At 30.6% G+C, this 25,181-nt stretch overlaps 1 protein-coding gene across 3 annotated transcripts in view; it reads left to right on the plus strand.

The window, feature by feature from the left end:
• LOC126735902 (NEDD4-binding protein 2) overlaps positions 1 to 25,181 on the plus strand; it is a 29,823-nt gene that overhangs the window by 1,375 nt on the left and 3,267 nt on the right. The window contains exons 2-6 of one of the 3 annotated variants that reach the window (XR_007660539.1): positions 13,806 to 14,000; positions 14,093 to 14,402; positions 15,221 to 15,753; positions 21,196 to 22,655; positions 25,062 to 25,178. Coding sequence is in view for 2 of the 3 variants with exons in the window: in XM_050440011.1 (XP_050295968.1) it covers positions 13,806 to 14,000; positions 14,093 to 14,402; positions 15,221 to 15,753; positions 21,196 to 22,655 (2,498 nt within the window). In the remaining variant the exon portion in view is untranslated. Of the gene's footprint in view, positions 1 to 1,753; positions 1,919 to 13,805; positions 14,001 to 14,092; positions 14,403 to 15,220; positions 15,754 to 21,195; positions 22,656 to 25,061; positions 25,179 to 25,181 lie in introns of those variants that run through there. The other 2 variants (XM_050440012.1, XM_050440011.1) reach the window with 2 other exon arrangements.

Consider the following 25,181-nt stretch of genomic DNA (forward strand, 5'->3'; position numbering starts at 1 on the left):
ATTATAAATTTCTGTGGCGGGCATAAAGGGATGTTCTGTTGTTCTGTTGCCAACATTTTTATTTTTCTCTCAATAACTTTATTCGTTTTCCTTGGCCGTCCATACCTTGGACGGGTAGTCACACTATTATATTTTTTAAAAGCAGCAATACTTTTTGAAACTACGGATCTATTATGATTCATTTGCCTTCAGCAACTTCACTTTGTTTTACCACCACTTTTTCACCAGCTTGAAATTTTTAAACAATTAATTTTCGGCAATCAATACTCTCTAGATCTATTTCGCAAGGCATTTTGCACAAATCGTATATAACAGTTTGACCCACTCAACATTAAGATCAAACTAATGATAAATAATCACTTTAAATATCATATAAGATTTGTTTGGAATGTTTATTCACTTTTGTCCGCATAAAATAGCATAAATAATTTTTTGATCAACTGATAAGGTAAATACAAACAAGAAGGATGTGTTTTTATGCTGCAATAATAGAGCTAAATATTTTCTACTAAAAATGTAAAATAATATCTTGTATGTTAAGATGTTATTGTTAAATTTGTAAATGTTTCTTCACTTTTGGCCGGTAGTGTATATGGGGTGGTGTATCACCAGTCATACATTTGAACCCAAATATAATTTTCAGCAACTTCTTCCAATGCTGATCCAATTTCATTTTGTAAAAGTTCCAAAAATGTGTCTCCTCTCAAATATTTTTTCAGAAAATAAAAGTCCAATAATTTTATGGCCAAAAATACTTGCCCAAATATTTACCTTTTGAGGGTACTGGATCCTTTTAAGAACATATCTCTATTTGTTTTCTTTACTTAAGGTGCATAAACAAAAATTTTGTGAAAAATCCCTGTGGTTATTCGCCATCTCCTTGGTTCCTGACGTTTTTGATATTTAAAGGAATGTGACATTTCAAAATTATTTATTATTTTCCCCAGCTCTGCCATCATTATTGTTTTGCTCTCAGCATTTGCATTTACTAATTACTGTACCTACCCTAAGTCTCAAAGATATTAACAATATTCTGCACTGTTGTTTTACTTGAAAAATGCCTTTCATGGAAGGCAATTTGATATGGAGCCAATATTTGAAGGTATCCTAATTTAAATGGGATTTCCTATAGCCAGCTTGGCAATGCACCACCCAGTACATATTTACCTATAGTATAGTATATAAGTACATTTTAAGTGCTATTAAGCCACACATTTCTTTAAATATAATTATATTTTGTTGTCAATCACAAAAATGCAGCTTAATATTTTCAAATAATAATTGTCTAATTTTTTACTTAAATCAGATATCATATCTGTATCATCAGTCATATGTCTAAAGGGATCTTTCAAAATTAAAAAACGAATTAGAACTTGGTAATCTTTAATATAATCGCATAAGAGGTAAAAAATGTTTTATTTAATATGTCAACCAACAAATATAATGTAAAGTATAGACTCACAACTCTATTTTCTAACAAATTTTTTACACACCTTTAATCACTAAGAATCAGACAAGTAGTTTTAGAAAAGTTAGTAGGAAAAGTCTTTTCTCGACAAATAAAATGTTAATCCTAATTTCAGAAGTGATGCTTCTGCGAGTGTTTTAAAAATAAATAAATTAACCGTTTATTTAGAACTTGGCTAGCTTAAAGCTATTACATAATAATAATACCTATACTTAATGTAATTATAATTAATAGTTAGTTCCTTAAATACACATTAATTAAAACTCTTTAGTGAATCTGCATTTTTCATCCATCCAGGCAAGGAATTATAAGATTGAATTCCACTGTAAAACAATGATTTTTGTAAAGCTGTCGTCCCTACCCTGGGGATGTTAAATTGATTATTTGACCTCAAATTATGATCATGAAAGTTCTCTCTAGTTACTTAGTATGACTTTAAATAGGCTGGTTGTAAGTTGTTCATAATTTTAAATATAATTTGTTAAAATATTAATTAAAATATAATTTGCCTGTTCGCTTTGCATGCATTGCTTATGCATTGCTTAACATCTAGCCAGCCCAAATATAATATAATCAACATGATTACTGAATGTCAGTTGTGGGTCTTACGTTACACCTAAATACCTTATACTAGACACAAAAGCAATATCCTCTTCTTCATTTATATTAATCTGTTGACCCAACACACAATATTTTTGCCAGTGTCTTTTAGACCCGATTACCATACATTTTGTTTTTAAACTATTTAATTTAAGTTTATTTTGACACAACCACTCATATAAATTTTGGAGTTCATCATTTAGATATTTTGTTATTTCTAAAAAATGTGTACCTGAAACTGATATCTGAGTGTCATCAGCAAACAGACTTATAAAACATTTTTTTAGGCCGAGATGAATTTCATTTACATAAATAATGGTAGTGACCGTACAGTGAGATCTATGTGACAAGAAATCTTTTATCCATTTTAGAGACAAACCACTTCGACCATAAAGTTTAAGCTTTTTAATAAGTACATTTCTGTCTATAGTTTCAAATGCACTTTTTAAGTCTACAAAAACACTTAGGATTACCTTAGACTCCAACATCTCTCTTCTCCAATTTGCACACACATACTGTAGAGCTGATTCACATTAAATGTTGGCTCCTAAATCCCGATTGTCCTACATATAATATAGTGTTAGTCTCAAAATAGTCCTTTAACTGTCCACAAACAACCGTCTCTAGAATTTTATCCACAACTGGTAATAAGTTGATAGGATGGAGGTCACTCACTGTACACTGAAACCACATTATTTCTTTCTTTTTCTAATTTTTTTTTTCTAACTTTTTTCTAACCCAGTCATTTTCCAATCGAGTGATACAACATTTTTTATATGCGTTATCTCTTAATATTTTGTGCTTTTTTACTTTATCTGTTATCCACGGATATCTTTTACATTTACTTTGTCTTTGTAAGAGTGGAGCATATTTATCTACGCCACACTGTATGATGGTCAAAAAGTCGTTATAAATCACATTAACATCTGCAGAAGAGTAATTCCAATCTTGTCCCACTAAAGCCTCAATAATTTTATTTATGTTTCTTGATTTAATCATCATCAGGTTCTAAAATATATTTCAAACAGTTCAGAAACATTTACAAACATTTTTTTCTGACAGATGATTTCAAAATGTGCAGACTAAAATTGTAAAATTTTAATCTATATCATGGAAGTATAGCTATATATAGTATGGAAAGTCTTTTCTCCACAAATAAAATGCTAATTCTAATTTTTGAGTGATGCATTTCAGCATGCATATGTTGCTCTCTAATACACATTATATTATGTTACTCCACTTCCCTAACTTTCTGTCAGGTAGAAAATGAAAAAGAGGAATTTTCTGAATTTTTAATACCAAAGTAATATATTTAAAATTTGTTTTAAACATTTTAAATGTCTTATATCACATATAAGTCATCATCAGGTATATTCTTAGTGTATATATACATGTACGATTCCAAGAATGTCTTGCATTGGATTATTCTGTAAAGCATTGTTTTCTTCTGCATTAAAAATTTGAGTAAGAATTGCTATGTTGTGCTATAGTCCAGTTCAGAGATCTATTATCTATTATATATTCAGATATCTCTTATCAGAATCTTTTATGTGCCGCGAGTAGTCCGTGTGTCGGTGTTGCTTACATTGTAACATAGCATGCATGTTTAAATCGCAACATTTTATGTGGAAAGAGTCATAAAGTTATATTCTAAGCGATATTTAATCATTCCATTAAATAAATAAATGTTTTAAACATACTTTTTTAAATTTATACATTTGATTCGTAAAATTTGACTTCAGACGTCCACATACTATTTTGTTACATGTCTGACCTCAGTCACAGCCACTTAAGCGTGAAAAGTTGCACAGGTAGGGCCTTAAAATTGATTTGTATTTAAAATTTTATTATTCTGGATTTAGTTTTATAAAGCTAGAAATTCAGGATAGTTGATAGCAAGATAATATTTAATTTAAAGATAAGATTTAGGAGAGAAATTTTAATTTATTTTAATGAGTATGCGAGAATAGGTGCTACAAATTACTAAGGCCCATTTATTCTGTGGATTAGGGCATTAAAGATTTACTTTTTGACACAAAACGGTAAAATGTTTTGGTTTGTCTTTAAACTTTATATATTTCTTTTTTTTGGGTATTGAGAATTATTTTTATTTGGTGGTTATTATTAACGGGGATTTTGGCTGCCACATTCAATGTCCTTTATTATTGTTTTTTTTTTAAATTTTTCTATATTTAGTACCAACGTCTTTTGATAAAAAGTAATTATGTAGTCAGAAAAGTGGAAGTATATTTTTTTAAATAAACTTTTACATTAAAAATCATCTAGCTGTCTATATCTTATGTGTAAGACACAAGTTTTACTTATAAAAAAACACACCTTACATTCTGAATGTAATATTTGTTAATTTGTTTGTCATATTTAGTTATTGTGTATAATAGGAGAGATTAGATGAAAATTAACAAAAATAAATGCTTATACTAAAAACTAAAAATCTTATACGAAACACTACATTTTAAGTATACTGGATCCTAAAACTACAGCGAGGATACTAAATATTTTTATAAATTTAACCACTCATTTGAATCTGGCCCAAAGAGTTAATACAATTTTCTAAATTCTGTTTTTTTCCCTTTGTTCTTTAGCAGTTTCTTCCATTAAGGAAGGAAACAGTTTCACTGTTGCCGCTATGGATTACAACTTCATCTTGCACTGAATCATATGGATACTAAAACAGATTGAAAAAGTGCGTAGCAGAAATAATTTTTAAATTTAATTAATAATAATAAATTTACAATCATTTTTTTTTTAATAATTACAACTCAGTAAAATGTAAAGCCTTTTTTCTTTCAGTGAATTATGAAAGAAGTAGTCTTGCCTTTCTGGAAAGGACAAGTGTGGCAATAAATGTAAAAAAAATAATTAAACTGGCTTTATAGTGTCTCTGTAAGACAAATCATGGACAAAAAACTGTAAAAAACAACATTTTAAACTTGGTTTCTTAATAAAAACAGTGTTTTTCTTACCATAGCAAAAAAGGTTTTTATCCCAGAAAATGGAGGAAGAGGCAGACTTTATTGTGTCGCTGAAGGACAAACAGGGGCAGTAAGCTGAAAAAAAAACAAAATTTTAAACTTGTTTAACCAATAAAAATTTGGTTTTTCTTACTATGGCAAAAACTGTACTTTTTCCCAGAGAATGGAGGAAGAAGCAGTCTTTATTGTGTCGCTGAAGAACAACAGGGTAGTAAGCTCACATTCTGGCATTGGCAGAAACAAAGGTGAAACCTTCAACAACAAATGTTCACCTTATTTATCCTGGATATGATCTACACACCCGATTTCGACTAAACTTTGGATTGGCAGTGTTTGTCAAGAACGATTTGAGTTGCCAGCGGGAGAAAAGGCTTGAACCTGCGGACTTCGACGTCATGTGGTTCAAAATAATAGCCAGTGGTACCACGAAATTTATCTGCTGTATCTACAGACCACCAAGCGACACCCAATATAGACGGCTCTTTTTGAATCTTGTTGATTGCATTAACCATCTGCAAATTGACTACTCAAGCGCAGAAATCATCGCCATGGGTGATTTTAACGTTCACAATATCAACGGCGAGTTCGCGAGTCTCCTAGATCTGGTCTTGGCTTCAGACCCTGACTCGTACACTGTATCATGCATATATGCCCCCCTAGGAACATCGGACCATAAATTGATAACAGTCTCTTGCCAGTTGGAGGTTAGAACGCAGGATCCTCCAATGCCGCGGAAGGTATGGCACTATAAATCAGCAGAGTGGAACCATCTTCGGGAATTTTATCGCTCATTCCCTTGGAAAGAGGTCTGCTTTAGAACCAATAACATCTTAGAATGTGCAAACCAAATTACATAGACGATCTTGGCAGGAATGGAAGCTTATATACCTTTTTCTACTAAATGCGGATCAAACTACAAGCAATGGTCCAACCTGAATTGCAAAAAGGCAGTAAACACTAAAAACGCAGCATATCGCAAATGGCGTCAACATTCTTCCATCGAAAATCGGAGGAACTTTTTAGCCTCCAGAAATAGCTGCAAGCGAATTATTGATGAATGCAAAGAGAGTCACAACAATAGGATCAAAAACAAACTGTTAAACTGCCCAAATGGAACAAGATCTTTCTGGTCGGTATCGAAAGCCGTTAGTCAAGGATTTGCTAAGTCGGCCTTGCCACCCCTAACAGCAGATGATGGTTCTGTCGTGGTAACAGCAAGGGAAAAAGCCAACTTACTGGGTAAACTCTTCGCGTCCAATTCTACTCTGCACTCGCAAGGCAAAACACCGCCATATTTGCCAAGGGTGAATTCATCGATGGGAGAAATTTCGTTTCCCCAACGAATTATAAAAAAAATTCTTAAAAACGTAGACACCAACAAAGCTTCTGGACCCGATGGAATTCCAGCCCTAATACTAAAACGTTGTGCAGACGAATTGACTCCTCCCTTATGTAGACTGTTCACGGCATCGTATAAACAGGGCCAATTTCCAACAAGCTGGAAAACTGCTCGAGTGCAAGCTGTACCCAAAAAGGGTAAGAAGACGATGCCCTCCAATTACCGCCCGATTGCACTAGTTCCAGTAATATCGAAGACTATGGAGAAAGCAGTCAACCAACAACTGTTAAGATATCTGGAATCATCTGGACTAATCAGCGATCATCAATACGGCTTCCGAAAGCTTAGATCCACCAGCGATCTTCTGGCTTACGTCACACACTTGTGGACGAAGGCCATGGAGAAGCACGGCGAGTCCCGCTCAGTCGCTCTTGACATTTCCAAGGCATTTGACAGAGTGTGGCATGAGGGACTACTAACCAAGCTCTCCTCAATCGGCATACAAAACTCATTATTGAATTGGATCAAAAGTTTTCTTGAACAACGAACAATCCAAGTAGCCGTCGATGGATACCTCTCCGACAAATTTAACATTAACGCTAGAGTCCCTCAAGGATGCATTCTGTCCCCCACCCTTTTCTTGATATATATCAACGATTTGCTAGGAACCACTGTCAATCCAATCTACAGCTTTGCGGACGATAGCACACTTATTTCCACATTTAAGTCCGCCAAACCAACGACAGCCGCAAGTTCTCAGAATCTTAGGCAGCAACAAGTAGCTTCAATCAACAACGATATTAGAGCAATCTTGGAGTGAGGCGGTAACAATCTGGTCAATTTTAACGCTAAAAAAACGCAGGCTGCAGTATTTACGATGAAGACTAACCTTGGTGGCCCGGAGCTGGTTATGGCAGGGAAAACATTGCCAATGACATCATCTTTACATCTTCTAGGAGTCGAGGTCACCAACAGTGTGTCCTGGCATGACCACGTTGCCGAGGTCGCCAGGGCGGCTTCCAAAAAACTTGGAGTGCTTTTCAAAACGAAAAAACTGTATACACCAGAACAGCTGCTGACTCTTTATAAAGCTCAAATACGCCCTTCCCTCGAGTATTGCTCGCATGTCTGGAGCTCTGCACCCAAGCATAGTTTAAACCTGCTGGATTCTATACAGCAGAGAGCTATTCGTTTTATCGACAAACCAGAACTGACAAAGAGTCTGGATAGTCTGGAGCACAGGAGAAAGGTGGCTGATCTCTGTTTATTCTACCGTTATTATCACGGTAAGTCCTCCTCTGAGCTGGCAGGCCTGATTCCACCCAGGGCTGTTCCGGCAAGAAGGACGCGTCTAGCAGTTGCGGCTCATCAACATCGAGTCCACCTGCCTACCCCAACGACGTCGCTGTATCGGGACTCATTCATCTGAAGAACATCTTCTTTGTGGAACGGGCTTCCACCTCACGTATTTCCCGACGCATAGAACCTACAGCGATTCAAGATAAACGCCCACAAATATCTTCGCGCAAGCACCACTCCAAGAGTGACATAGGACTTTCCTCTTGTGCTTGTATTTACCATAAAAAAAGCTGAAAAAAATAAAACTTTAAATTTGTTTAATTAATAAAGATATGTTTTTCCGAAAATCGATAAGAAATAATAACATTTTTGACAACATATTTGAAAGAAAAAGTCAATATTTCCTCCAACTTGATTGTTGCCTGGCAACCGAAAATAACAGTAAGGAAATATTCATTTCTGTACTGTAAGGAAATGTTATTTCCATACAGTAAACTTTAGAACATAAATGCGAACAGGCTTTTTCCTAAACAATTTTATTTTTAAAACTTTCAGCACAAACAAGGTTAACATTATATTATTTCTTACCATAGCAAAAAAGGGACTTTTTTCCAGAAAATGGAAATCATACATCAATCATACCATGTTTCAGCTAAATAATATATGGATCTTCCTCCCAAAATTTTTTAGTTTTCTCCAAATATTCTATACGCCACCTGAAAATTTCATTACAGCAGCTCTTTTGTTAACCATCTAAAGCTTAAATCCAAGTTTTATCAGGTATCTCCGCAAGGTTGAGACTAGGAAATATTTGTCCCTTGTGGATAAGGTGTCCTTAACCATCTCTATGGTCACAACCTCATTGTTTTTGTATTTAGAATACACAACTTCCCTTAGCAATTTGGAAATATCCAAGTCCCTTTGATTGTCCTGCATCTTTCCTTTTTTTTCTTTCTTTAATCCCTTTTTTTACAAAATACCATATAGGGAATCCCTGTTAAAAACGCAGTTTTTTGCAAAGAACTACAATCATTTGTGAACTGAGGATCGTTCCTTAGATTGTTATATACAATTAAATAAATTTGTTTGGCGTCTGTATTTAAACAATTACGTTTTAAACTGCTTGACTTTCCCCTGTAGCTTCTACTTCCCTTGCTTCTTTTTGCTTCCTCAATACTAGAAAATGAACTATCAGAACTATGTTAGTCTAAATCACTGTCCAGATCACTCCTATTGTTTTCATCACAAATGTTATTCTCAAATGTTCCTCTTCATTTGTTAAATTTTCCTGCCTATTTTACCAGGGTCGAAATATTTTAAGGTCTTAGGTATAATACCAAAACAAATCCACAACCCAGGCAAAACCCATCAAATAATAATAGCCTCACATGGCCCCCTTCCTAACTATTAAAGGTGATAGACTCATCTAACAACTATTTTAAAGGCGATAGACCCATCCTTAAAGATCTCTTTAAAAACACGACGAAAGTAATACAAAAACAGCCCAAAAATTTATTTGGGTACGGCCCCGTAATCCTCAAAATCAGGGGGAATACACAATCACTTGCACAGCCTAAAGTAGGAATCGCCAGAACGCAGGTGTTTTATCTTTGTTTAAAGGACTGGCTAAAAAGAGGTGAGGAGTCTGTGAGTGCTGGAAGTGTTTAAAATATTTTGTAAGATGCTTTTAGTCCGCGGTCAATTTTTTTATATTATTTTTTTGCAATATTATTTTCTTTCTTAAAATGGACATTTTTATGGACAAAGAAAAATTAAAAATAGTGTAAAACATGGGGTTTTACGTATATTTAAAATTATTTCATAGATAAACTATCATGCGCCAATAAATACGACATAGGCGCACGGACTAGTTAGTGCGGCATCTGCGAGACATCAAAGATTGTAATAGATCTCTGAACTGGACTTTACTTTCTTCCCTACAGCTCCTTGAGCACCAACATCATAGTTAGGCTGTGAATTAAGAAATTCTAATTAACTGTTATTATTGATATTGTCAAACTTTTAAAAAAGGTAATATTTAATTATTTTTTAATAAGGAAACTGCTAGTTTTATATAGAAGTAATTAATATATAACAATTACTTAATGCGTCATACTTCTGAATAAATACAGGTCCTATATACTTTTGCTTACAATCTGTTGATATGAACTTATCTTTCTAAACTTTGAAAAAGAAATTGGACCAATTGCCATAGCTATACACTGAAATTGCAAGGCGTTGACAAGGTTGACCACTTAATACTTATTGTTGAAATTTTCTTGCAGGTATATTTGGTAATGGTGTAAGTACATTATAACTCTTCAAGGACGTTCCTTTCAATAACATTTCTCCAACTCTTTTTAAGGCTTGATATTCCAGGCTGATGTTCCATATCAAATAAAATAAAAGTTCATATGTAAAATGTTCAAACTAGATCCTTGTTTTCTCTTCATTGCAGATTATTTATTGTAGGACATAAGGCCTTCAGACTGGCTTCATAATTTAACTTAACATGTAGGTTCTTAACTATAAAAGCTAAATCTGATGCAACTGATAAAATAGTTACATTTGACCATTTATATAGCTTGTTATACCCAAGATATTAAAAAACAAGAACAAAAAGGTGCTTAAGTTCAACCTTCACCATAAGTTATCACTTTTTACAGAAAAATTAAATGGCAGAATATTTTTACACAATGATAACAAAAATGTTTATTGTATTTTTTATTATTCTTTGATGTAATTGGACCAAATTGATTTTCTCCACATTCAAAATTGTTTTATCGTTCATATAGTTATCTTTGTATGGCGTGATACCTTAATGATAAATGGGATTTTTTAATATAAACGATTAAAATTGTCTGAAAGTCTCTAAATCTTATTTTATACAACTGATAGTCATTATTGCATTATTAAAGAAGTTTTTTTTGCAATTTTCAGGTCCAGGCAGTGTAGTAAAAAAATAAAGAAATAAAAACTAATATATTGACAATCATTTTCAATAAAAGAAATTAGTAAATACATAAATGCAGTAGTCACAATATAAATTGTCTATGGATTGGACTTTTATATGGTCTGTTTTTTTAACAAGCTGGAAAAACATAGACAACATTAGTTTTCATTTAACAAACAATACTAGTCATATTTTTTAAGATTAGATTTGGTATAATTATAAAACTGATCGGTATTATTATACAAGTTACAGGTTACTTAATTAATTTGTCATTAAAATTAATTGTTTTGGTATGCTTAAGAATATTACTTTAATGTATTAATAAGAAAATAGATAAAACTGTAGTATAATTATTAATACGATTTCCTATTAATAGCTATTAATATGATTTCCATATATGCAGATTGTATTAGTTCAGTGTAAAACTGCCATGGGAGAAAGAGTTTTCTTTCCTTTAATAAAATTTAATACTGATATTAAGGTTTAATACATTAATTAGGGTTTTAAATTTTATTTATGTAATTCTTTAAATTGAAAAAATGTAGTTATATTTTTTTGTACACCTTTTTCTATATTAAAGAAACACTATTTGCGGAAAGACTCTATAAATTTCATGCTTAATTAGTTTTCTACTAAAAATAAAATAAGTATAAGAAGGTGTAGGATAACTAAGTGTACCTTTTAATGTATGTAATGGTTATTAATATTTTTTAATTCTATTTCCTTTTATTCTATTCTATTAATTTCCTTTTTTTATTTTATTCTATATCTCTTTCCTTATCATATTTTGTGAAATTTCATTTATCTCAGCATTTAACAGTACATTATCTCGAGTATCCGCACCGTATGATCGAAGTTATGAGCCAATTACATCACCTTTGGGTAGCGCCAGATTGAATTATTTACTAACTGGTTTTGTATAACATTTGTTTCACGTATTATTTTACAGTTTAATATTATGCGGATAGATACGCAATCACAAGAAACACCTTTAATTGGATTGTACAGCTATAAATCATATTTAAAAATGTAATAGAATAAAAGTAATGGGGACAGTAGAAAAATACTCATTGAAAATAATAGCACTACCATTATAGAGAAAACTGCCTAGACAAAAGTTTTCTTCTTCACATACAATATCAACCAAATTTATTTATTATTGTTGATGTACAGTATAAAACCAAACAATATTGTTGGTACGCAAACAACAATCAACACAACTAGAAAAAATTAAGACAAAAAGACTATAAAACAAAACGCATTTTAAGGGAGTTGTATGTAAATTCTCATACTCATAAATGCACTGCGGCCATAATTTGCTTGATAAGATACAGATTACAGAAGTAGTTTGTTGTTCTGGACATACTCCTAAATTTGAGGGACTGCATTTCACAGATAGAGCCCTGTAATTGGTATCTTGTATTCTAAAACCTTGAATATCAGTGGCGCTTCTTGGATTTTTAATTTGGGGGTGCAAATAGTGGGAATATACCGAGTGATACAAAAAAAGGGAACACTTAATAACTTTTTTATTTTTTAAGATAAACAAATTAAATTTGGTATATAGATATAATAGTTATAAGAGCATCTTTTGACATATTCTGTTGTTTTTCACTACTTCCGGTTTAACAGAAAGTGACACTAACTTTCTTATTTTAAATGGGACACTTGGTATATTATTACGTATTTCGATGGAAAATAATATTCTAAAAACAATGATACTAATTTTGCTATTTGCTTTTGTTTTATACGCATAGAAAAAATAATTTTTTTAAATTTTAAAATAGGGTGCCATGTATGCGTTGAAAGTTTTAATTTTCAATCAAGGAATCACGGAAAAATAGTTTTCATTGCATTTTATGACTTAAATCTTTTACACGCCTATTTAAAATGTCCAAACCATTAATTTTGGCAGTTATTTAATTTTTTTAAATAGGACATTATGCGCGGGAATATAGCGTGCAGCATATCAACTTTTTCTTCATTGCCAAACATTTTTTGAAGTTTTTAAATAATAGCAAATTTATTTAAATAACAAATGATAATTGCGCTTGACAAGATGTCATGTATTAGGTATGTCAATTAAAAAATAATTCATGAAGAACGCATCAAAACGCAGCCTATTTTAGAAATCAAGCCTTCTATGCTATTTTTATTGATTAAATACGTTTATTTATGTGACTTAGTTTTTTTCTTCTTATGGGCTTATTTATTAACCGATTTAAAAAATAATCATATCAAATTATTGGGATACAGAAACCGCATTTCAAAAGTGGTTGTTTCCAATAATGTGCTATTTAAAAAAATTAAATAATTGCCAAAATTAATGGTTCAGACATTTTAAATAGGCTTGTGAAAGATTTAAGTCATAAAATGTAACGAAAACTATTTTTCCGTGATTACTTAATTAAAAATTAAAACTTTCAACGCATTCATGGCACCCTACTTAAAAAATAAAAAAAAGTGATTTTTTCTATGAGTATAAAACAAAAAATGGAAAATACAGTATTATTGATTGTAGAATCTTATTTTTGTATCGAAATACGTAAAAATATACCAAGTGTCCCATTTAAAATAAGAAAGTTTGTGTCACTTCCTGTTAAACCGGAAGTGATGTAAAATAATAGAATATGTCAAAAGATGCTCTTGTAACTATTCTATAGATATACCAAATTTCAATTCTCCCGACTTTTTGCCGAATATAAAATGCAACTTCATGCCATGAAGGTCCAAAAGGGAGACAATTCGTTTTGAGCCTGCAAATTTTATGCACTGGATGTTTATTAATTCAAGAGCCATGTCATGAAAAAACCATAAGAAAATTGAAAAGTTTTGAATAAAATTTTATTGCGATATAGCATTGAACTTTAATTTCATAGCAAGAAAATGTGTTATATCAATATCAGTGTTTGTAGTACAATATTTATGTTGATTTTATTAAATTGCTTACCTTAATTCCAAAGTTTATCTAGTTCCGTCCCGGATTAATTTATTTTAATTTAAAAAGCTATTTAACATGATATATACGAATTTATATTAATTTTAATATAAGTGTTTTTTATTAAAACCAAAATTTAAAGTGGATTAGTAATTTTGATTTTCAAAATTACTAAATGTAGTAAAACCTTCTCCCAAATTGTTCATTTTTTTTAGTGAATCAATCATCTAATGAGCTCCTGGAAATTACAAACCGTAATCATGTAGTTTCTAATACTACCAATATTGTTAGGATATCTAAATCATCACAAAATAGCCCTAATAAAACTAGAAAAGCTACAGAGCAGGAAAGGATTATAAAAGAAATCAACAATGGATATAAAGTGCTTATTATCTTACGGGGATTACCAGGTATGAAACCATCATCATTTTGCATTAAAATAATCTCAAATGCGTAAAACTATATTTAATTTAGATTAAAAGAATTAGATTAAATTTTGCAGGTTCTGGGAAAACTACACTAGCAAAAAAGATTTTATCAATGACCATAGGTTACAATGATTCAACGGCTGAAACACATATTTTATCCACTGACGATTATTTTGTTAAGAAAGGGGTTTACTTATATGATCCTAGAAAATTGTCAGAGGCTCATGGATGGAATCATAATAGAGCTTTTCAAATTATGTCAAAAGGATTCAGTCCTGTTATAATTGATAATACCAACACTCAGATGTGGGAAATGAAACCATATGCTGCCATGGCTACTGATTACGGATATATTTTGGAAATTTTAGAGCCGGATACTCACTGGTAAGTAATACATTTGAATTCTATGGTATTTTAACTAACTTGAACTACTTCGTGGCACTTAAGCTTAGGTACTATTATCAAATGGATCAGAAAATGTCATTCTTTTCTGACCTAGAAATGTTGTTAAGTAAATAAGCATAAGTTTCTGTTGCGTTGAAGTACATTAATAAATTATCACATAGATATTTACATTTAAAATAAAATTTGTTAATTGTTCAGATATAGATGTTTCAATTTCTTAGATAATAATTTTTTATTTTATATATGAAAATACATTTTTATTTCGTTTCAAATGATATACATTAAAGTATTTTTTTTTGTTAAAAAGTTTTTGCAATTATATCCTTGAGCCCACGCCTATATAGCAGAAGCAATTCTAAAATATCCTAATTTAAAGAAACCTATAAGATTATCTTATCGAAATGTGAATATGCTGAAAATGTACAAAAAAAGAAGGTCCAAACTTAGGAAATATACCTGCTGGTGACGGTTTTTGTACGGAGCGTTGTTAAAAATGCTTAAATCAAAATAAAAATTTATTTTCAAATCTGAAATAATAAATCCATGCCCTTGTATAATTTAAAATAATTTCATAATTATTTTGAAATTAATTTGAAATTAAAACCTGAACAACTATAAATTTACCGACGATAGCAAGTACCCAATTTTGTAGAGAACAAGCATAGTAATATTTCTGTTACACATTTTCCTATTTATATTTGTATATTCATTTTTTTTTGTCTCGTAACTTTATTTTTTTTCTATTATTTATTAATTAATGAAAGCACATCGCTAAATAGCAAAAATCCTCCATGTAGGTGTTTTAACGAAAAGGAACTTGGCAAACGAAATGTACACAATATACCAAAAAGTTCAATAAGAAATATGATGGACAGGTATGAAAAAAACGTGACTCCAGCAAAACTGTTAAATTCTTACGGATGCAAGTATAAGCTTCAGAAACCTCCACAATTTCGACTGCACCCGCCACTCCAACAAGTAACCACCAATCGTATGTTTTCTGAACCTTTTAATGGCCTAGCTAAACCAAACACCGAACATTATTTGGAAAACAAGCATTCATCATCAAAGTACGCGCGTATCGATAAGCAAAATGGACAAGCGTCAAAACATGGGGTGGAAGTTTTTGATATGTTTTCCGGATCAGAAGCATCAATATCCAAAAATTTAGTCGACAATGAAGTTGATGTTCACGAGGTTCAAAGTTCTTCTGTTGATGACATATTGATGAGTAATGATACATCGGTTTTGAGTGCACCCGTACTAAAACCGGTTCAGACGTGCAAGATTAAACAAAGCATGAGTTTATTTGACAACATTAGTGCATGGGGTAAGTTTGATATTTAAATTTTATTACCTATAGTCAGTAAAATTAAAACTCATAGACACCTGAATTTTTTTTTTAATTTTAAGGAATGGTTTCTTACAGCTATTATCTGTGGCTACCTTATACTTAATTTACCTAATACTAAGATTTAAATTAAAAAAGTAGTTTAGTAGTATGTTTTCGTAAATACTAATATGTCTATTTTAATAAGCAAATCTGATACTCGTACCCAAGCTCTATTTTAATATCCTTTGTGGTTTTTTCATACTTAGTAGCAAAGGCTGAAGGCATTGACTTCAGTTTTCGACACCTAACTTAAAAAAACATTTAATGGAGTTCTAAGATAAATTCTAGGCAAAAATCTTAAATTTGTACTTTAGAGTAGCCATAGGAAAATATTACCTTTTTTTATTTAAAATAAATGGTATAATAATAAATTATGGAAACAATCACTTTTTAAACGTAATTTTTTTCCGAATATTTTAATGTAACCTTTGTTCAAATTCCTCAGAAACAAGTTAAATTTTAAAACAAAAATGCCACATTTTTTCAAACCAGTTTAAATTTGTATCGCCGTGACTTATTCCGATAACTTACGAAGTGTCCGGAAAAATCACTCCTATAATTTTAAGTTACCTTTCTTTTTTAAAATAATAAATAATGTCATTTTGACATCAATTAAGACGAACCATGGTATTACTAAAGTTTTTCTGAGATATTTTTTAATAGATTTTAATATATATTAAAAAATATAATATAGCCTTTTTTAACATATTTAAAAAAAAATGTGCATCTTTAAAAGATTGTTGCTATTGCCGTTTGAAAAAATTGATTTATGTTTTTTGTTGATTTTTATTAATATACACACGTTGGGCTATTTTTAATACTCATGTCGAGCTCATAACTAAAAAGAATACGATTAAACTAATTTTTTCACAATTAAACATCTTTACGATATATTTGACATTATATGCCAAAAGGTGCATGGTTGTTTTCAGAATACTAATTGTTTTAATATGTACATGGGGTATCACATTTAAAATTTAGCCAATTTCCCATTAAACAAGCTTCAAACACGTTAATTAATGTATAAAAAAGCAGATAATTACATAGACTTATAACAAAGGATAGACTGAATTTGATTACATAAGAAATAATAATTGAAATCATACACCTATATAAAGGGTGTTACAAAATTCGGTGCAAATATTTTAAGAGAGTTTTCTTGAAGTTAAAATAAGACTTTTTTCCCTATAAACATGTGTTTTAAAATGTACCCCTTCAGAGCTACAGCCCACGCAAATTGCTTGAAAAAAATCGTTTACTTGGAACCGTGGCTACAGTTATGCGTCAAACATCAAGTCACTGTTTTTTAAGTGCGCTTTTTATTTTCAGTCAGTGAAAAAAAAGTTTTAAATTTTTGTCCTTTGCATTTTTTCGATACAATTAACCGTTTTCGAGAAAATCGCTGATAAACGAAAGAAGAGCATTATTAAACCCAATTAAACTATCAAATTAAAAAGACTCAGTGACTGCTTTAATTCCTGTCAAATCAAAATAATTGTATTGAAAAAATGCAAGAAATAATAATTGTATATTTTTTCATGGCTATTTAGAAGGTGTTCTAGATTTTCAAAATTCTTAACGGAAACATACGATATAGGCCATCCGAAAGATAAGCCCTCCTGTATCTGAGTTTACATTATTTTTGGGACGGAAAATGTCAAGTGAATCCAAAAAAAAGGAGACTTGCAAATTTTCAAAAGATTTAATGCATAGTTATAGTTAGTGTTGTTAGTTATAGGTAATGTTATAGTTAGTGTTCCAAATAATTTATTTTCTTCTAGCAATTTGCGCTGGCTGTAGCTCTGCGGGGGTGCATTTTAGGACAGTTGTTTATATGAAAAAAAAGTCTCATTTTGACGCCAATAATGCATTCTTAAAATATTTGAACCGAATTTTATAACATCCTGTGTATTTGCGCGATGGTGCCAAGTTCGCGTATACTTTGTCATAACAATAATCTTTATTTCTCATATACGTATATAAGATAAATAATATGTTAATATCCGTAAAAAAAAACTATTTATAAATATTATATATACACGGTATTTTTTTAATATTACGACAAAATTTAGGGGTGTGTTCCTTGGACGAAATCAAGCAAAACAGTTCCTACGAACACATGTCCTAAACGTCTTAGATGTTATACTACAGCGTGGTAATTTATCGAAAAACTTACTATTTTCGATAAATTTGATTTACGTATTTGAGGCATGTATTCAAATGTTTTACCGTAAAAACGTCCAAAAAAAAATGCTGAAAATAGAGTTATAAAAGCAATACTTGATTAAGATAATCGGATTTAGGCGTTATGGCGATCCACAATAATGGTTTTTATTTTTTTAGGCAAAAATGGTGTATCGGACGAAAAATTACTTAAATACCGATATACTTTAAAAGAAATATTTTTCGAAAACTTTAATATGGTTGTTAAGTGTTTTGTGTGCCCAAAGAGCAGTATTTCGAACGAAAATGTCTTTTTCATAGGCAAGAAAGTATGATTATTTTAAACGTCAAAAAACAGGGTGTTTGAGACACAGTGGCGGGGTCCGGCGATCCAATTCCAATTTTTTTTGTATCGGGTTATAAATATAATTAAAATTTTTATTAAGGAATAAAAATTTTTATTTTTCTAAAATTAAATACAATTATTATGCTGAAACTTAAAAAAAGTAGCAAAGGTCTATAAACTTTCTTTTCTAAAGATCTTGAATAGAAGTATATAAGTACCTAATTAAGTGTAAAGATATGTACAGGGTGGCCGTTTTATTAGGAGCCTATACCTTTTCTCAGAATCTACAGGATGTGCAAAAAATGTCTTACAGAAGTGTTTTCTTTTTAAGCAAATTTTTAAATTATTTGAGTTTCATTAATACAGGGTGTTCAAAAAGTGCTGCACTGACTTTAACACCAGAATTTTAAATGGGACACCAGGCAAGCCGCTTTGGAGTTAAATATCACAAGAAGCGTGATTCAAGATTGTTTAAAAATTAATAACCGTAAATCATTTAAATTTAGAAGAAAGAGCCTACGATGGAAGATTAAACTTTTGTAATAGGTTATTGAACATGAATTTCGATGAAAATGTCTTTAATAAGATTATTTGGCCTGATGAGTCAATTTTTCACACATCAACACTAATTTTAAATAGGAAAAATTCGCATGAATGAAGTGATAAAAATAAGAAAAAGATTTCGGAAGTGAAAAAGCACGGAAGACGACCTGTAAAGGTGTAATGGGGAAACTGAAACTGAACTTAAACTTTTAAACTTTCAATCAGTATACCATCAGGAGCCATATTTTCGAAATCATCGAAAACATTCGAATGGGAACAAAGTCGAGCAGCAAATTTCACACACGAATTAAAAAGTGCATTTTTGAACAGCATTCAAAATTTCATTCGCATACGAAGGTAAAATGTAGTAGCAAAGTCGAGTACTATTGGAGGCCATGTCAAACGGGATGAAGACGATAAAGATTTTTTACCCTAACCTGAAATTTAAGTTTAAAAACATCAGGAAATTTTGAAGTTTTTTTCATAGCGTTTGTTGGGTTTTTCGAATTGACTTTTTTTAACATGGATTCAAAAAATAAAAAATATTGCGGTTTTGTGTCGAGTCAGTAAAAGAAAAAACTAATTTCATTTATGGAAGAGCACTCGGAATTAAAATCGGGCAAATTCACCCACGATTTTTCAGCTAAAACTGTGCCTTGTGGATAAAATTAGCAGAAAGATTACAGTATCTAGAGCACATCAATTCCGTAATAGGCTTGCTTAATCTATATAATTTAATAAATTGAGCATCTAAATACATGTCATTCTTGACCCATCTGCCCGAGTTTGAGTCTCTTCTAGTGCATCGTCGGCGTTTCTTTGCACAAGATTGTTTAATCTTGCCATTTAAGTATTGGTAATTTTTTCTTCAATAAACAAGAAAAAAACACTACGGAAATACTTAACGAACTCACAAAAAAAAGCTTGTTTGAATATTGAAAATCGCACACGAATTTTAAAATTCGAATGGTATATACCCATTCTAGACACCGCAAGCGAAAAAGTTCGGATACGAAGCGCTCGAAAATACGTATATCGATTTTTCGTGCGAAATCCTCTAATTTCGTATGCGAATCAAATTCGAATGGTTTCAAAAATACGGCCCCAGGTGATCATTCCAAATTGCAATTACAAACACTGACAGGCAAGTTTCGAGACTTTAAGCAGAAAAAAGGTATGCTACCACACCTTCACTTAATTTCAAAATGTGGCTTAAACTTAGAGAAAATATTTCCATAAAAAAATTAAAAAATAATAAATAAGTTTATATTATAACTTTTACTCTATAATTTTAAATTATATTATATGTATAATTTAAAATAGATTGACTTTCGAATTTTCATTTTTATTTTAGGAAACGTTGCATAGGAGATCTGTCATCTGACAGAGACAGGCAATATTTGCTTCTAATATGTATAATTTTGTTTGACATCTGAGATGTATTTTATATTTTTATGTATAGAGATATATTTATAAATGCAAAAATGCTAATTAGTTCTCTTAATAGCATTTTTGCAAAAATACAAGAATTGCATAAATACAAGAACTCATATTAGAGAAGGCATTCTATTCATTGAATGAATATTTTGAGATCTTGAATTGAATGTTATGTGCTTTTTACCGTTTAATTTATTACTTTTATCATGATTTTTATCTATTTATTCACCATATGTTGCTGTTGACTGCTTGTTACTTGACTGTTATACTAATAGATTTTTTGTATTTTTTGAAAATGTTTTTTTGTAGCATAGATTTAACACCCATGTGTTGATCATTTTTAATTGTTTTTATATAATAATAAAATATATTTCGAGTTCTTATAAGGATTATTGTATCTTATGGTAGTAAATATATCCAATATAGTTACGTTAAGTTATTATAAATATTGACCTGCGTATCTCAAAATATATTATATTTATATATATTTAAAAAAGTTCAATTCTGATGAAAAAATTGATACACCCTCTATCAGAAACTGTATCTTTATTTGAAATGCATATTTAATAAATATTGATTTCCAAATTATCTAAGCTTTACTTCAACAATTAAAAAATCAATATCTAATTAATTTTACTAAACCAATATTTAATTTTTGTTTTTAAAAATAATAAATTACTAATAAGTAAATAAAAGTCTTCACTTCCCCTACGTTGTCGATTTTCTTAAGGTCAGTGATTCATCGATTTAAAATTTTATTTATGACTACGTAGTTACTGTGGTCTATACTCTTATAAGTCTATAGATAATTAAAAAATATTAAAAAGAAATCAATGGATTTTCGAGTTTCACTTTTTCTACATGTAAATTTTGTAACGTTTTTTTTTTAGGTATCGATGCCAACGCTCTTCGCTCTTGGGATATAGTAATTCCATTGGAGGACAATAAATCCACTGTTCTTAATCAGCCTATAGTAATAGACGATGATGACGTAATCATAGAAACAACTGAAGCAAGCACAATGACGGACGAAACATATTTTAATATAAGCAAAAATATTTCAGTAATTCCGCCTCCTTGTGACATAAAGATATTAACTACATGTAACCGAGATATTAATAGAAAAGTCCCACCAAAGCCACCGGGTATCAGGAAGAAAATTATGATTGATAAAAGTTGCAACACCGAAGAAATCTATGCTCCCAGCATTGATGTAGATCATTTGGTTAACGTATTTCCAAATATCAACAAAAAATCAATTCAGTATTGGTATGAAATGTGTAACAGAGATTTTGAATCCACAATGGAGCTGCTACTTTTGGAGAAAGATGAAATCGCTAATATTGACATAGACGATCTTCCAAAGGAGCCTCAAAATATTCGAGAAGTTGTCACAGTCGATAGTGATAGTAGCTCTAGTAATGAAGAAAAACATTGGACACAAAAGCGGTCCCAGAAACAGAAACGGAAAACACACAATTCCGGTAAGTCACAAGATTTAAAAAAGCAATTAGAGAGCAAGTTTACTATTAGTGATGACTATTACTCCGAAAAATTACTTCAAGTCAAATCAAGGCAATCCGATGCACAATTTTCATCAGTTGGATTTGCTTTACAAACTTCTGAATCCGCAAAATCTGTAGCTTCAAAGATGGATGTGGATGAAACTAATGAAGATAGCGTTGACTCCGACGATGTCGATTCTTGTTCATCATCCAAGGATGAACCAGTTGAAGATATTCAGACAGTGGAGCTTAATTTTGGGGATCACTTTGTCAAACAACTAGAAAATATTTTTGGTGATCTCAATCTTATTTATCCAAAAGGTTTCTTACCAGTGGTACAGCTACCTAAAACGCTAGCAAGACAGATCTACGCATTTTATATAGAATCAGTTTATCAACAAGTTGAGACACAAAACGCTGTTATGGCTGATCTTTTGAAAGAAGATGAAGAGTTTGCCAAGAAGTTGCAGGAAGATGAAAATAATGGCACACATACTTCTCAATCGAATCAGGAACCAATAACAATTCCGGAAATAATAAAGGAGCAAAAGGAATTGAGTAAGGCGCAAAGAGAGGCAGACAAATGGAAAGACGAGACACCAGATACATTAGCGGCAAGACTTACAAGAGAAAAATTGTTTAACTCATTTCCGAACCTTGATAGAGATACTTTGGTTGAAGTTTTGCATGCTCATCAAAATATATACAGCGATACGTTAGAGACACTACTTGAAAGTACTGGAACGCATAACATTAGAAGCGATTTGGAGTTAATTAAACATCCGCCTATAGAAAAAGAGGTACTTGATGAGATGTGGGAGGATCATCACAATAGTGCCAATCAAGTAAGTATTAAAAAATTATCCATTCGTCTCCAGTTAAGCAAAAATATACATTTTACTCAATGAGGGAGATTTTAAATACTAAAATTATTGTTTTAATTCTGGTATACAAGTGCCAGTAGTAAGGAATAGTGAGGTGTACACTATCAAAACCACCTTATATTCATTAAGATTTGCTCAGAATAATATGCTAAAAGATTTTCTATTTTAGAAATATTTTTTAGGTGCGTGCACTGTATTGTTACACATAAGTAAAATCTGTATTGTGACGAATTCATAATGAGTTATTTATTTTATTGGGTATTACGTCACTCGCATGCTCAAAAAATTGAAAAGAAGATGAAAATAAACCTTATTCACGTATTTAAAAGAAATATGAACTCAAATCTTTAATGATACCTTTCGATATACTTAATTTAATTTAAGTTCAATAAGTTTTAAATACAATAATTTACTTGTGGTATAATAGATTTTTTATATACCTAGGAGCTGAGGTTTAATCTATTAATTTCTGAGCTCGTTTCTTCTTTTCAATATCCTACCTAAATTTGTTATGAATATTAAAATTAAAAACGATAAAAACAACGAGAAGACCTACTTTTTTAATAAAAAATTATATAAAAAAGTATTTAAAGTGTTCTCGAGTTAGGAAGGAGTTTTGAACGAAGTATTAACGAGAAATATAAAAGATAAGTATATTTTGTTCATATTTTTAATTTAATTTAATGTAACTTTATTTACATTAATAACGGTAGATATAACTACTGAAACGTTGGTTCAAATTAGCTATTTTTATTAAAAGGTCTTCTCGTTGTTTTTATCGTTTTTAATTTTAATATTCGTAACAAAGTTAGGTAGAATAAAAAAGATTCTTGAAAAGAAGTAATGCGCTCAGAGATTAATAGATTAAACCTCAGCTCCTAGGTATATAAAAAAATCTATTATACCTCAAGTAAATTATTGTAATTAAATTAATAATAATTAGTAAATTATTTTAATTAATTTAAAACTTATTAAAATTAAATGAAGTATATCGAAAGGTATCATTAAAGATTGAAGTTCATATTTCTTTTAAATACGTGAATAAGTCTCTTTTCTTCTTCTTTTCAATTTTTTGAGCATGAAAGTGACGTAATACCCAATAAAATAAGTACCTTATAATAATCATACACGTGAAACTAGATAGTTTCGTATTAGATATTATCTTTATTTTTTCTTGTTAATTAGTATTTTTCTTTCGCTGTATGTAATTATCTTTCGCTTCTTTAGTGTTATGTTTTTCTAAGAAATTTAATAAATTTGCTTTGTAATGGTTTTAACTTACATAAGTGCATTAAATTAAATTTGAATTACCACGTGAATGTTTTAATTCATTTTATTCAATTATATTACTAAACCTATATTATGTAATATGGATTCTTGAATATGACCGTGGCAATACTTAGTTATGAACATAAAAATCGAGTACCGAATATTGAAATTGGATATGGAAAAAATAGGTCTGTGTGTTGCTTGTCGGGTTAAATATGTAACCGGAATTTTAATTGAATATTTTTGTAAGCCTGTAGATTTTAAGCGCATTTCTGTTTATGAAAAAGTACCAATAAGCTGCACAGTGGATTTAAAAATTAAAATATGGGCATATCCAATCTATTTTTCTTTCTTATTTAAGGTACAAAAACATTAATAATTTAATATTTGATCCAAATCTTTTAACATGTGGCCCTTTATTACCTTTAAAAATATTTTGTTTAGTTCGCATATGCGAACCTACTTATGGACAATAAACTAAAAAAAAATCTTCATTATCATTATTTAAAATGTATATTTAATATGTATATAAATATGTCTTCAAATTACGATATAATAAATTTAAAAACTAAATGGCATGTGTGTTTTTATGCAACATATAATTTTACTAGTGGCTTCACATTTTGACAGTCTACTACAGCTTACTATAGCCTTATATTTTAATACTAATGCACAGTTTTTCGTTGTGGAAATTATACACAAACCTTACCGTGAAACTATCATAATTTATTGATAGTTTCACTTTCTATTAGAATCTTTTGTGTGATTTTTAATTGTATTTTACCTTAAAAATAATAAATTTTTGGTTCTCGAAATTGAAGACTAGTAATTTATACTCTAGCCATTTGCCGATCTTTGTCACTGCCTCATATGAGTGTTACTAATGGTATGTTCTTAGTTAACCCATTTATAATTATCCAAAGATAGTATTAAGTTAAATACTTTTTTAATAAATTGCATTTATTTCTCAAACTATTAGTTTTTTATCTATTATAAAAGACTGAATCCTATGTAGAATTTGGAAGTCTTCAAATACAGGTTATAATATCTAACTGTACCATAGTCCAGAATCACGTTGTCGGCAAACATTATTTTCAGGTTGCGAAACTTATCCGCGCACTTGTCAAGTCACCCTGTACAGTATGAGTTTCAAACATAGCAATTCTATCAAATCTTTTTTCCCGCAGATCACCAAGACTAGAAATGAATGAGCAGGTA

This window comes from Anthonomus grandis, chromosome 5 (assembly GCF_022605725.1).
Source record: "Anthonomus grandis grandis chromosome 5, icAntGran1.3, whole genome shotgun sequence".
Classification (NCBI taxonomy): Eukaryota; Metazoa; Arthropoda; class Insecta; order Coleoptera; family Curculionidae; genus Anthonomus; species Anthonomus grandis.